The sequence below is a fragment of the Elephantulus edwardii genome, unplaced genomic scaffold (assembly GCF_000299155.1).
Source record: "Elephantulus edwardii isolate Elephantulus edwardi_28Jun2011 unplaced genomic scaffold, EleEdw1.0 scaffold00117, whole genome shotgun sequence".
NCBI lineage: Eukaryota > Metazoa > Chordata > Mammalia > Macroscelidea > Macroscelididae > Elephantulus > Elephantulus edwardii.
The window spans coordinates 10383258-10398412 of record NW_006399867.1 but is presented as its reverse complement, the minus strand read 5'-3'; the positions used below and the strand labels follow the sequence as shown (position 1 = coordinate 10398412).

Genomic DNA, 15155 nt, shown 5'->3' with positions numbered 1-15155 from the left:
AGAGAGAGATACATACATTATATGTATATGTATATGTATATGTATATGTATATGTATATGTATATGTATATGTATATGTATATATACATATGTACATATATACATATAATGTTGTTGTTGCTGTTTATCATTGAGCCAGAACTAACTCATATCTCACCCTTCAGCTAGTTTTCAGAGGCAGTTTAATTACCCAGAAGAAAAATGCCCGTCTTTCTCCCACCAAGCAACTGGTGGATTTGAACAGCGTGCCATCAGAATTACAGTGCAGTTTCTCACCACTAGGCCACCAGAGCTTCCTATATGTTGTTGTTGTAAGTGATTGCCATCGAGTGGAGTACGACTCATAGGGTCCCTATGAACAAAAGACTAGAAGTCTTTCTGTAACTATCATCATTTCTCAAAGTTCATAGAGTTTCCAGAGGACTGTTTAGCAAGTGGACACCACTCCTGCTTCCAACCCTGTATAGATATTTCTAATGCAAATAACGCAGAAACAGGAAGGTAAATGTCAAGCTTCTACCTTTGGAAAAGCAATGCTCACCACAAATCTCAAGACGGACACCATCACCCCCTTTTATAGATGAGAAAACTGAGGCTCAAGACAAAGAGACATTTGTCCATAGCCTCATTTGTCCACAAAGGACATTTGTCCCTGTCCTTGTGAGTGAGGAACAGGAGAGCCTTTCCCAGCCAGCTGGCCTGCCAGGGGGCCCCGGAGCCCCGGGGTCTGAAAGCCCCAGAGCTGGAGCAGATTCAAGTCCGTATTTGCCCAACTGTCTGCTCGCCTCACCCTCCCAGGCCAGAGGACTGCAGACACAGTTCCCTTGCTGCCTTTTTCCCTTTTTCAGTCACAGCGCACTAGTGTCTGCACGGCCTGCCAAGCACCACATTCCTGATGAGAACTGCAGGAGGCAGGACAGGAGGGGCCGGGCCTCAGGAGCCTTGGGCTCAGTGGGGTGCCTGGGGTGGTCCCTGCTCTCCCCAGGGCCCAGCTCACCTTGCAGCATGCTCCGGTAGGCGGTGTCGGCAATGGCATAGATGTGGGGGGGCATCTCGTGCCTCTTCTTGCCCTTGTACATGTCCACGATCTTCTCCGAGTAGATGGGCAGGTACTTGTAGGGGTTGACCACCACACAGAAGAGGCCGGAGTACGTCTGTGGAAGAGACAGCTTATTTCCAGATCACCGCAGAGACGGCACGGACACCCAGGCTGCGCCCACCCACCGGGGGCTGCATTTACTGAGCCCCACTGTGTCCATCATCTCGTGTCCTGCTCCCTCTAATGGCACTATCGGACAGATTGGGCTTGTTATTGTTGTTGTATCATCGAGTTGGAACTGACTCAGAGCTGACCCTCCAGCAGGTTTTCAAATCAATAAGAGGAGATTGTTCATCTTTTTGTCTCAGAGCTGCTGATGGATCTGATCCACTAGAGAGAGGTTACCTTTAGATTAGCAGTTCCACTCCCAGCAGACTACACCATCAGAGCCCCTTTGAAGTCGGACTGGCCTATGGCTGACATTGCACAGAAGGAGGCTGCCCATCTTCCTCTTGCAGCAGCTGGTGGATTCGAACTGCCTGCCTTTGGGTTGGCAGTGCAACTCCTTACCCATTATGGCTACCAGAGCTGCCCGGGCCCTCCTAGATATACTGCAAATACCCTCTGCAGTCCCAGCCCAGACCTGAGTACACAGTCAGCACTAATTAACCATTCATTAAATGAATGCCCAAAGATAATTACTTCTAGCACTTCCCCAAGCTGTGAGAAATAGAGCTCTCATCGTCTCTGTGACCATGGGTCTTGGACTGGACTGGTGCACAAATAATGCTCAGATGAGTAAGTCATAGATTCTGTCAGGACAGAGGGTGGATAACATTCCTGGGTATCTTGGCTACCAGCACAGGGCATTCCATAGATGGTCATTTAAATGAGATAAACCAAGCCCTGCCTCTTCGGCAGGTATCTACTCACCTCCACTCCCAGGAAGCTATCCATGGTCATTGCCAACCACCAAGCTCATTATTGACCACCAAGCTGTTAACCACCAAGCTCACTGTCAACTACCAAGCTCACTGTCAACTACCATGCTCATTGTCAACCACCATGCTCACTGTCAACCACCATACTCATTGAGAACCACTTCATCCACTGTCAACCACCATGCTCATTGTCAACCACCATGCTCACTGTCAACCACCATACTCATTGAGAACCACTTCATCCACTGTCAACCACCATGCTCATTGTCAACCATCATGCTCACTGTCAACCACCATACTCAACTGTCAACTACCAAGCTCACTGTCAACCACCATTCTGATTGTCAACCACTATGCTCATTGTCAACCACCAGACTCATTGAGAACCACTTCACCCATTGTCAACCACTATGCTCATTTTCAGCCACCAACTTCACTGTCAACCTCCATGCTCATTGTCAACCACTCTGCCCATTTTAGAGTGTGGGTGTCATTTATAGCCCAAACCACGAGAGAGCAGTGGTTAAGAATTAGGTCTTGGGAACTTGGGTTTGAGTCCTGTTTCTGTGACTTCCTAGCTCTGTGACCTGAGAAATGCCCTTTCCCTTCTACGCCTCAGTTTACCTGATCTGTGCAATGGAATGAGAAGGACACAGCCAGCAAGTCCTGCATAATTGTGCTATGAGGTAAAGAGTGTAATGTGTATAGCACACGGTGTGTGGTACATAGTATGTACTCAATCAGTGTTTCTGACAATTGTCCTGCTCCGTTTTTTTTATTTTGTGATGCTAAAAATGGTCACCTTCACATATGCTGTGCCTTCTGCCTGAAATACTGCTTTCCCAATTTTCTCAGAACCTTTTCCATCTCCTCTCTCAGGGCTCAGCTGAATACCACCTCATGCCCTGTGAATACCATGACCTTGTGGCCCCACCATTGCATCTCTAGTATCCATTGCAGTGGGACACACAAAAACAATTCATCAAATGAATGAAGGAATAAAACAGGGAAGCAATATGCTTATATTCATCACCAGCTTCTAGGGTTAGAGCCTTTTTAAAATGTTCTCTTGCTCGCTTATGGAGTTCTGGTGGCCAAATGGGTAGGGAGTTGTGCTGTCAACTCAAAGGCAGGCAGTTTGAATCCACCAGCTGCTCCATGGGAGAAAGAGGAGCAGTCTCCTCCCATGGGATTCACAGCCTCTGAAAACCAGCTGGAAGGTCAGCTATGAATCGCTTCTGATTTGTAACACACGTAACATAACAACCTCCTTGCTTAGGAATCCTCTCCTAGCACTTAATTCATGCTTTCAAGATCATCTGCATAGAGTTTCAACTTAGAAAGCCTTTCCCGAGCTCACTGAGTACCCAGTTTGAGAGGAAGAGCTGGACCGAGTGGGTAGCTGCTGGCCTCCGTCCACCACAACGTCCATCCCGAATATACCCTTCTGACAGATCTGGCTGTTCCATCTCTTGTTTGGCTGTAACTGGTTGTGTCTCTACCTCCTCATCCCTCGAGCCCCTCTCCAGCTGGTTACGTTCAGAGGTTTCCACCTCCCTGGCCTTCGGCACCCCAGCCAGCATCTCAGTGGGCCCCATGCCACCAGCAGGTCCCAGCACAGGCTCAGGATTTCCCTGCTGTGACCTTATTAGGAAGCAGCTCCAGTTTTCCCCCTGACACTTTATATGGTCAGCAGTACAGCCCTGAGCAAGGGGCTGGTCCCAAGGCCTCGGCAGAAAGGAGAACCAGAGGAGAAGGAACACACAGGCCTGGGGAAGGAAAGCCCCTTGGTACCTCCCTCTCTGCTCCACCTCATCTTTAAGACAATGGCTAACCAAGCCTTCTCACAATGGGAGATGGGATTGTTAGACAACATGACAGCTCTCTAGTTCTCCAGCCTAGAGACTCAAGGAACTCTGGTGGCTTAGTGGGACTGCACTGTCAACACAAAGAAAGGAAGGCCATTCGAATCCACCCACTGCTTTGTGGGAGAAACAAAGGCAATCTCCTGTGCGATTTACAGCCTCTGAAAACTGCTGGAGGGTCAGCCCTGAGTCAGTTCTGACTCAACAGCACATAACAACATTATTAAGGGTTGAATCGCTCTCTTACTCTTTGCTATTGAGTTGGAACCAATTCACAGCTGAACCCCCACTCAGTTCCTGAGGCTACAAATTGTACAGGAGGAGATTGTCTGGGTTTTTTTTCTCAAGGGGCTGTTGGTGGATTTGAACCACATGTTTTTGGGTTGGCAGTGCAATTCCTTACCACTAGGACACCAGAGCTCCCTATGGATTGAGTGGGGTGGACAAAAAAGTTACATTTACATGCTGACTCCTGTACTTGTAAAGGTGACACTGCCTAGAAATAGGATCTTTCTCTTTCTGTCATAAGGGAATTCTAATCCTAATCCCTTCTGCTGTTGTTGTGTACCATCGAGTAGCAACTAACCCACAGCCCTAGTGGTCTTCAGAGGCAGTTAATCACACAGAAGACTGCCCACCCTTCTCCCGTGGAGCATCTGGTGGATTCGCAAAGGCATGTCTTCAGGACTGCAGTGCAGCTTCTTGCCATTAGGCCACCAGAGCTCCCTAATCCCTTCTGGGTGGAGTTATATAAAAGAGAGGAAAGACAAGATGCAGATACAAACACACAGGGAAGGCCTCTTGTGGAGATTCAAGGAGCAAAGGAGCATCACAGCTGTCTGGCAGGCAACAGAGGCATGGCACAGATGCCTCTCAAAGCCCTTAAGATGGTTATTATGCACCATGGAGTCAGAATGGACCTACAGCTGGTCTGCCAGAGGGTTTTCAGAGGTTGCAGTTATTGTTGTTGTTATGTGCCATTAAATTGACCCTAACCCTAACCCTATGTACAACAGCTCTGAACCCTGCTCTATCCTGAGCCAACTTCATTGTCCCTGACACATCTACTCCCATTGCCCCAGTCACTGAATCAATCCATCTCATCGAGGGTCTTCCTCCCCTGCGCTGTCCCTCCACCCTTCCAAGCATCATGTTCCTCTCCTAGGATTGGTCCCTCCTTGTGACCTGCCCAAAGTATGTCAGATGGAACTTCAGAATCCTTGCCTCCAAGGAACAGCTTGTGTCCCAAAGGAGAAAAAAGTGCTAGGCTGCATCCTTAAAGGTTGATAAGTGGTCCTATGGGGCAGTGCTGACTGTTCTATATTGTCACGATGGCTTGAAATTGATGGGATAGCAACATTTTTAAACGTTTTAAAATGTACTTCCTCTTTCCATTTCTCTACTCGTTCCTTAGGCCACCAACTCCAACTGGTCCTTCAGTTGAGACTACCAATTGTGATTTTCCTTCTTTAGTTCCAAAATCTCTTCAAATTTTGTTGGTGTTATGTGCCATCAGGCCAGAACTGACCCATGGCTGACCCATGGGCAGGTTTTCAGAGGCAATAAATCACATGGGAAGAGGTGGCCTGTCCTTCTTCAGAGCTATTGAGGGATTCGAACCATGTGCCTCTGGATTAGCAGCACAGCTCCTGACCCCTTGCCCACCAGTTGTCTCTACTGTATTACTTAAGCCTCTTCATCACACTTCAGTGATGAGGTGAGGGTTGATGGTTTTTTTTCAAGTTCACTTTCAACTCTTTCATTATCAGTACAATTTTATATCATTATTTCTACTTCCCCCTCTCTCTACTGCCAGTCTATTATGTGTATACACAAGCTTCTCTCATTTTTATTTCTCTTTCTTTCAACTTTTGATCTGACTTTGTGTTAGAGGCTACATTTTTCTATTCCTTCACCAACAAGATCCTCAGAATACCATTTTAGAATTATCTAAATTATGGATTGAATTGTGTCCTCCAAAAATACGTATTGTAAAAACCTCTGGGCTTGTGGTTATAATGCCTTTTGGGAATGAGTTGTCTTTGTAATGTGAATAAGGTGGCCCTATCATAGGGTACACCTTGAATCCATCTCTTCAGAGCCACAAAAGACATTAAATAATCAGTGAGCTGGGTGTTAGAATTGGTGGAAAGAGGTGTGGGGGACATGTTGGACCTCCTGGGAATTGGTTTTGGATGGTGGATGTTGTTGATGGGGTCATTTGCCCTTGTGGCGTTAGTAGAGGTCAGACATGGCTTTTCCTACCTACACTGCCTTTGCTCTTTCTACAAACACTAAAGGAAACTCTGTGAACTTGGAAAAACAATGAAAGTTCTACAAGTGTTCAGGTCTTTCGTTCATAGGGTTACTATGAGTCATCTACAACTGAGCAGCACTTAACAACACAACAAAAAAGGAAAGTTTGGCCTTGGCCTTGATGTTGTTGTCGTTGAGGGCTGGTCAATCCACTCTCACTGATAGTGCCCTCTGTATAACATCAAAACCTCTTTCAACCCCGCATCCTTCTCACACTCTCCACCACGCTCAAGCCCTTTGTAATTGCTGTGTTAATGCACCTCACTGAGAGTCTTCCTCTCTTTCTCTGACCCTCCACCTTTCTAAGCGTGAGCTCCTTTTCTGAGGACTGGCCCCTTCCTGACAACATGCCCAAATGATGTGAGATGAAGTCTTACAATTTTGCTTCTAAGAAGGACTCTGGCTGCCTCTCTTCTGAGACAGATTTGTTTATTCTTCTGGGGGTCCAAGGGATGCTCGATATGCATTCCCAAAACCACAGTGCAAAGGCATCAGTTCTTCAGCCTTCCTTAGTCACTGGACAACTTCCAAATGCATAGAAAGGGACTGGAGACAGCCTGACGTGGGTCAAAGCACTTTAGTCTTTAAACTGACATCCATGCTCTTTAACACTTTAAAGAAGTCCTTGAGGGCAGATTTTCCCAAAGTAATACAAACTTGATTTCTTGACTGCTCTCTTCAGGGGAGTAGACTGTAGAGCCAGGTATGATGAAATTCTTGACAGCTTCAATTTTTTTTTTCTCTCCATTTGTCATGAGGTTGATTATTGGCCCAGTTGTATTTCTGTTTTTGTGGTGTTGAGGTAGAATCCATACTAAAGGCTGTAGTCTTAGATCATCTTCAGTAAGTGCTTCAAGTCACCTGCCTTTACTATGCGCAAGCAAGGCTGTGCCATCTGCATTTCACAGGTTGTTGATGAGTCTTCAGTTCTAATTCACAGAGACAGAACAAAAACGCCATTTGATCCGCCATCTTCACAGTGGCAAGCTATCTCATTAAAAACTTTCCTCTTTTTTCTGACCATCTACCAAATATGATATCCTTCTCCAGGGGAAAAAAAATTACAACCTTGGAAACCTATGAGGCAATTCCATTCTGTATTACAAGCTTGCTGAGATAGAATTATGACTCAAAGTTGGAATTGTGACTCAATGTTAGAGGTCTGGTGATTTTGGATTTATGGAGCAATAACAACCTGAAAGAATTAAAAGGGCTAGTTCAGAGGCTAACTGAGATTAGTGTATAAATGGACACCATATTTTTTTGTCTCTGTCCAGGTCCTGACAGTCCTCCCGGGAGGTCTCTACTCACATATTGCTTGGAGCCTCCCCCCATCGAGACAAGGCTGAGACCACCAGCGTAGGTCTCTATGTTGAAAAACATCATCCCTTGCTGGAGTTTGGACTGAAAAGTTCTCCTGATCCTTGGGTCTTTCCAGACCATGACGGTCACAGAACAATTTAACAAAAGCTGAGAGCCTCTGCCTAACATGTTGTTGTTATGTGCCATTGAGCTGGAACTGACCCACAGTTGACCCTCCAGTGGGTTTTCAGAGACAGTTAATTACATGAGAGAAGATTGTCCATTCTTCTTCTCCTGAGGAACAACTGGTGCCCAATACAGGGAGGAACAAATTTCTTTCAATCTCAAAAGACTTAGAAGCGTCCTAACACCAATTCTGGAGTATTCTGTTTAGAACCCCTTGTGTGAGGATTTATTTCAGGTACTTACATCTAAATTAGGTACATTTTAATTATAAAGCAACCTCAAATTCTCCAACTTTTCCATATCCCACAGAAAGAGTCACAAAAACATGTTTTACAGTGTTTTGGGTGGGATTGTGTTCCCCTCAAAAGATGTGTTGGAATCTTAACCTCTAGACCTGTGGACATAATCCCAGCTGGCTATAGGATTTCTTTGGTGTTAATGAGGTCGTAGCAGTGGAGGATGTGTCTTAAATCTACTCATTTTTAAGACAGAAAGAGAGATTATGGAGCTAGCAGGAATGAGGAGTTGGGGGAGGGAAGCAAGGACAAGATACAACGTGGAGGTCTCTAGGGACCTTCTTGACCAGCAGAGAGAAAGAGCTTTCCCCTGGATTTGGCTTCTAACTTTCTAACAAAAACTGTGAGAAATTTCTTTCTGTAGTTAAAGCACCCCTCTTGTGGTATTTCTGTTGCGGCAGTACTAACATGGACAGGACCAGAGTCTCAATTCCAGACATCTTCCTATGTGGAAGGTCATGGGCAAGTCATGTCGTCTCTTCCTCAACTTCCTCTTTTGCAGGATGGGGTATTACCCTCGCTCTTGTATGTACTGGAAAGGGCTCTACAGCTGGCATAGAGCAGATACATACTATCCTAGTTAGTTGTTGTTGTTGTTTTTAGATGCCATCAATTTGATTGCAACTTCCTGTGAACAACAGACAGATACCTTGCCTGGAATTGTACCATAATCACTCTCTCTGCTGTGCTCAAGTCCATTCTAAAGGCATCGTATCAACTCATCTCATTGAGGATCTTCCACTCTTTCACTCACATTCTGTAACAAATGCCACAGGCAGATGTCTTTAGCAAATCATAAGATAAATTTATCTTCTAAAGTTCCAGATTCAGGGTGCCTGTTCTAGGTGAAAGCTTTCTCTATTGTCTTGTAAGGAAGGTCCTTGTCTCCTTTCAACATCTGTGGGCCAGAATCCCTCGGTGATTTCCAGAGGTCTCAGCATCAGTTTTCCATATATCTCAGGGGTTTTGAGTGCAGGAACCCCAGATCCGATCCTGTGGACACACTCTACACCCAGCTCTTCTTTCTTGGTGATAATAGGTGTCTTTTCTCTTTCTCCTTTTATCTGACAAAAGGTGATGCAAGTCACGGCCCAGGAAACTTCCTTCCTGTCAAGCCAAGGCTGTATATGGCCTGCTAAGAGTGCTGATTTAGGAAAGGAAGATGCATCATATCCCAATGATGCCTCAATAAAGAACATAGTCTAATCCTTTGTCAAGTAACCTAATCCTACCTTATCACCCACATGCAGAAGTTAGGATTTACAACACATCACAAAGCGGAGGGCAATGACATCAGATCACAAAATGGAGGGCAATGACCTCAGATCACAAACGGAGGACAATGACCTCAGATCACAAATCGGAGGACAATGACATCAAATCACAAAGTGGAGGGCAATGACATCAGATCACAAAGCAGAGGGCAGCTTCCATTTTAACAGACAGTTGGGAGGGTGTAGGCACAATTCAATCTATGACCCACAGTCTTCATAACCTCCCTTCTCCTTAACACTTTCTTCCCATTCCACAGAGTCCCAGGCAGATGGAACCCAGTCAATGACAGACAGCATCAAGAAGAGGAAAGAAGTCTTGGAACTGAGAGTCAGATTTCCGTTTTTATCCCATATCCACCATGAAAGATCTCTGGGGGTTCAAGCAAGACACTGAACACAGCTGAGTCTAAAGCATGTACTTCCAAGGTGGCGGACATGAGAAAGATCGTTCAGCATCTACAGACTCTTCCAGAACTAAAGAGATATGCGGTCCACCAAGACATTCTCAAAGGCCCCTGGCCTGTGGTGAATCTTTCAGAACAGAGGGGAATGCTCTGCCCATGCTCAAGGTCAAGGCCAGACACGTCCACCTACCACTGTCTCCCCTTGCACCCCACTTATGAGCACAAGTTATGCATTCACTATTGTGCGAGGGGACAGTAACGGGCCACACACGTCCTCAGCCAGTCCCTTCCTCTATCTTCTCCGTCACAGGCACTGGTTTCTATTAAGTGATTCAACAGACCAGAAAAGAACAAGACAAGGGCAGGCGTATCATCACAAGATGGAATGGATTTTAATCTAATCTGTCCAGAGAAGCATAGCAGGAATTTGGAGCTTTGATGCCTTTTTTAATCTGCTGTCTGAGATCATCTGGGTCTCGGGACCTCTACACGCCCTTATTTTCTTTCTGATGTCTATTTTGGGTTTAAGCACTGTTAAGCAGGGGAGATGGGTAGGTCCTAGTGGGAGAGGACAAGCCTTGGATAGCAAATGTAGGGGCGAAGCAACCCAATTTCCCCTCTAGGTAACCCTAAAGACCAGTGCCCTTATATTTAAATTGAAAAATGCTTCCCTTCTGTTCCATGGAGACCCCCAGCTGATCACACCACTGTACAAGGAGTGCCATAGACCAGGGAGCCTTTCTCTGCTAAGGCAGGGAGGTAAGGGAGTTACTAATCTGAATATCGTTTTGCTCATCTGTGGAATGGGAACAGCCTATTTAACAGATTGGCCTATTGTGCTGATTAAGCAGAATAAAGTATGTCAAAGCACAGAGCCTACATTCAAATTCAAACTCACTGCCATCAAGCCACAATCAACAATCAACTCATGGCTTATTCTCTAACAGGCTTGCCAAAGCTGTGAATCTTACAGGTGGAGAATGCCCATCTTTCTCCCGAGGGGCCACTGGAGGGTTTGAATGGCCACAGAGGCATTATATTACTTTTGGGTTAGCTGAGCAACCCCCTAGGCTACTTTCTCAGGGCTCCTACATTAGAGAAAACAAAACAAAATTAAAACCCCACTGCTTTGAGTTGATTTTTGACTCATGGTGAATGTCTGTTAGGCTTCTGATGCTGCAAATCTTTTTTTTTTATTAGTGTGTGTGTGTGTGTGTGTGCCATCAAATCAGATATGACTGGTACAGGAGGAGACTGTCCCTCCTTACGCGGCAGAGCATCTGGTGGATTTGAACCGTGTGCTTCTGGGATTGCAATGCAGCTTCTTGCCACTAGGCCACCAGAGCTCACCGAGGCTGCAAATCTTTACAGGAGCAAACCCCTCGTTTTTCTGCTGCTGGATTTGAACCATTGACTTTTTCATTATTAGCTGACATGTTAGTTCCAATCCACGAGCTGCTCTATGATAGAAGGATGGACAATCTCCTCTCGTGCGATTTACAGCCTCTGAAGACCCACTGGAGGGTCAGCTATGGGTTGGTTCCAATTTGACAACAACAGCCTGACATGTTATACATGACATCACCAGAACATTAGAGACAGAATTTCATAAATAGAAGGTCCCGGGGGGGCATAACTGAGAGGCTGGCAGTTCACTCCCACTCAATGACTCTGCTGAAGAAAAACTTGGTGAACTTACTGCTTCGGTGAAGATTTGTTCACTCACTCCTGTCTAATCGATTCTGACTCAGTGACCCTCCATCCGGTTGCGACAAGGAAGGCCTTGACATTTTCCCTGCACACCTGGCTGCCAGCTGAACCAGCCTTTCCAAGGATGTTATTAAATTTTTCCCTTTATTTCCACAATGGAAAGATATGCAAGAATCTGCTTCACAAAAATCTCAGGTGTGAACTATGCACCTTGTTAACTTTGCTTGGTTTTGCATCCCACCTAACTTATGTGTTGAGTGCCATTGTTTCCATTTCACAGATGGGAAAGTGGAGGCTGCAAGAGATGAACTAGCCCATTCAGTATCACAGACCTAGGTAAGCAGGGCTGAGATTTGAATCTAAAACTGATTCCACCTCACCAAGTGGTTTCCCCTTAATCAAACCTGCAGCCTTCTATCCTGAGCTGTTAACACATTTGTTTTTTATTTTATTATTTTGTGTGTGTGTACCGTCAAATTGGATCTGACTAGTACAGGAGGAGATTGCCCCTCCTTCTCCAGCAGAGCATCTAGTGGATTTGAACTGTGTGCTTTCACGATTGCAGTGCAGCTTCTTGCCACTAGGCCACCAGAGCTCCCTTTGTTAACGCATTTCTAAACTTTGTGCTTGTCTTAGAGACACAGGGAGGGAGCCAGGCTGCCCCCAGATACTCACGTAAATGAGCCCGGAGAAGTACCTCTCCCTGAGGTTGTGCAACACAGAGGCTTCGTTGAGGCAGGTCAGCTCGGCCATGTCCTCCACCTTGGAGAACTTGGGCGGGTTCATCTTCTGGATGTCATCCTTGCCCACGGTGACCTTCTTACCATTCTCCACCAGCTCCACCACCACCTCATCGCCCTTCTCCTCCTTGATGCTGGCGGCCTCGAAGCCCTGCTTCTCCGAGGGGATCCACACCAGTTTCTTGGCGGCCCAGTCAGCCTGGGCCACGGGGCTGTTGATGAAGTTCTTGTCCACAAAGAGGAATTTCTCATCGTCGCTGAGCTGGCCCTTCTGTGCCATGGTGCCTGGCTGGTCCCCTGCGGAAGAAGGTGACAAGAGTGAGAATCAGACAAGTTGTTGTTGTTGATTACCTATGAGTGGAGCACGACTCACAGGGACCCTATGAACAAAAGGCCTGAAGCCCCTCTACAACTATCGACATTTATCAAAGTTCAGAGAGTTTCCCGAGGCAAATTGTTTAGGAGTGGAAGCTTCCAGCTCTGCCATGTCTACACACAGCCTGCAAAAGAACTCCTGCAATCTCGTTTATTATTGTCAAAAATCTTGTTTATTATTGTCAAAAAGTGGAAAGGCCCGAAAGGCCGTTCAGGATTACATGTGCATCAAGGGCTGTGACAGCAAAAATCAAGAAATGACCCAAATGTCCTACATGAACCTGGATACAGAGACCGAGCTGTTTTCGTACTATAAAGTATGAGGGAGGGGTAAAGAACATGGCTGGGTGTCAGCCCCGAAGGATAATCAAGACTTAGTGTTTGCTATAAAAATGAGATGAGAGGGGCCTTCGTTCTCAGGTTTTGGCATCTCCCTAGAAAAGAAGAAAGAAGAAAAAAAAGGGAAGGCTTCAAAGAGTTACATGTCGATTTGGCATAAGCCCAAATCACACCAAATGCTGTGGGATCAGTTCTGACTTGGCAACCCCCCATCAGGTCTCTGAGGCTGTGAATCTTTATGGGAGGAGATGCGTGGCCCCAATGAGACCGGAAGAACCTAGAGAGTGTCAGCCACGGTGACCAGGGACACAAGAAACAGCTCAAGTTAGACTGGGAGAAATATGTGGTGTAAGACTCCAATTCGGAGCAGAGAGCAGACTTAACTGTGCTTACGGAGGGCTGAAGGACCCTGGAGGTTATTACCCTGCAGCACTTTTGTTTTTCTATTTTTTAATTAATTTTAATGATAGTTTACAGAGACTTTAGATGTCCATTCATTCACTGTTGCACTTTTCTCCCTGCCCAACCTCCCCTCTCCCCTGTTTGCTCTTCTCTTTGAAAAGAAAAGAAAAATTATTGCATTGTTAAACAATCCCTTCCCCCAAGTCTACTCCACTATGGAGCCTTTGTTCTGGACTCCTGTCATGGCAAAAACACCTAATCATATATCCCTTTTAAACAGTTCTCTCTCTCATCTGTTTCAATGCAGTATACATAATTTATCTCATCTTGCTTAGTCTCCCCCAATCCCGATGTCAGTCTCGTTTTATAACAGTGGCAGTATGCATTATTTGTCCTTTTGTGACTGAGATATTTCATTCAGCATAATGTCCTCCCATGCCACCCATTTTGTATAATATTTCATGAGTTCTTTGTTTTTTGAAGCAGCATAGTATTCCATTGTGTGAATATACCACAGCTTTTCTATCCATTCGTTTGTTGATGGGCACCTGGGTTGTTTCCAACTCCTTGCTATTATGAACAAAGCCGCGATAAACATGGGTGTGCAAATATCTGCTTGGATGTAGGTTATGGTCTCTTTAGGATATATTCCCAGTAGTAGAATTGCTGGGTCAAATGGTATCTCTATTTGCAACTTTTTGAGAAAGCACCATACCGTCTTCCACAGTGGTTGCACCATTTTACATTCCCACCAACAGTGAATAAGGGTTCCAGTTTCTCCACAACCTCACCAGCATTTGTTGTTTGCTGATTCTGTTAAACTGTGCTTTTCTGACTGGGGTGAGATGGTATCTCATAGTTGTTTTGATGCAGCACTTTTTTAACCAGCGACTCTCTGAGGTCACTGTTCATCTTTCTTCTGTGGAGTAGCTGTCAGATCCAAACTAACCTTTTGACCAGCAGTGCAACAGATAACACACTACACGGCCAGCACTCCTTCAAAGTTAACACGAGAAAAAAAATTTCCATCCCCAAGGCATGCGGTTGCTGTTGTTGTTGTTGTTGTTGTTGTTGTGTACCATCGAGTCAGAACCAACCCACAGCTGACCCTCCAGTGGGTTTCCAGAAGCAGCTAATCACACAGGAGGAGCTTGTCCATCCTTCTCCCATAGAGCAGTTGGTGGATTTGAACTGCGTGCCTTCGGGATTGCAGCGCAGCTTACCAGGAGGCCTCCAGAGCTCCCTTTAGAGCTACACTCCTTCAGGGTTAACCACATGACAAAACAATCCCATCCGCAAGGCAAACACTAAAAAAATGAAAATATACATCCAGACAGCAGCCTGTCCATAATGTTCACAGCAACATTATTCACGGTAGCAAAAAGAATTTCTTTAAAAAAAAAAAAAGAGGAAACAAAGCAAATGGCCAATAAGAAAAAGAAATGAAATCTGGACACATGCTTCATGGGTGAATGCCACAAGAAGCCAGTCACTAAGGACACTATGTGTGACTCTAGCATTGGTGGTGCACTCGTTAAACACTCAACGGCTCATCCAGAGGTCAGGAGTTTGAACCCACCCGGCACCCTCGGGAGAAAGTGTGGGGTCTGCTTCCAGAGAAATTTTCAGTCTTGGAAATCCTATGGGGCAGTTCTCTCCTGTCTTATAGGGTCTTTATCAGTTAGGATCAATTTGATGGTCTCGGATGTTGTAGTCCCGGATGATGGGTTCAAAATAGGAAATCCACAGAAAAGAGATTAGTTAATGGTCACCAGGGACTAAGTATATATTGGGGGTTGATGGCGAAGAGGATTGGGTTTCTTTAGAGGTGATGAAAATTTCCTAAAATGGATTTAGTGATGGATTTCTCACCCTTTGAATATGCCAAAAGCAATTGACCTGCATAACTTTAAATACACGAATTACACAGTGAGTGGATGATTTCTCAATAAAGTACAGTTGACCC

The 15155-nt window shown here is 45.5% G+C and overlaps 1 protein-coding gene across 2 annotated transcripts in view; it reads right to left on the bottom strand.

Moving 5' to 3' along the window:
• The window catches only part of MYH11 (myosin, heavy chain 11, smooth muscle), a 109061-nt gene extending 96699 nt beyond the window's left edge, over positions 1 to 12362 (bottom strand). Inside the window, exons 1-2 of one of the 2 annotated variants that reach the window (XM_006892671.1) lie at positions 12009 to 12362; positions 998 to 1154 (exon numbers count right to left, since the gene is read on the bottom strand). In XM_006892671.1, the coding sequence (XP_006892733.1) occupies positions 998 to 1154; positions 12009 to 12353 (502 nt within the window). In that variant the 5' untranslated portion in view covers positions 12354 to 12362. The remainder of the gene's footprint in view (positions 1 to 997; positions 1155 to 12008) is intronic. The other variant, XM_006892670.1, reaches the window with a different exon arrangement.
• Between the last annotated feature and the right edge of the window lie 2793 nt (positions 12363 to 15155).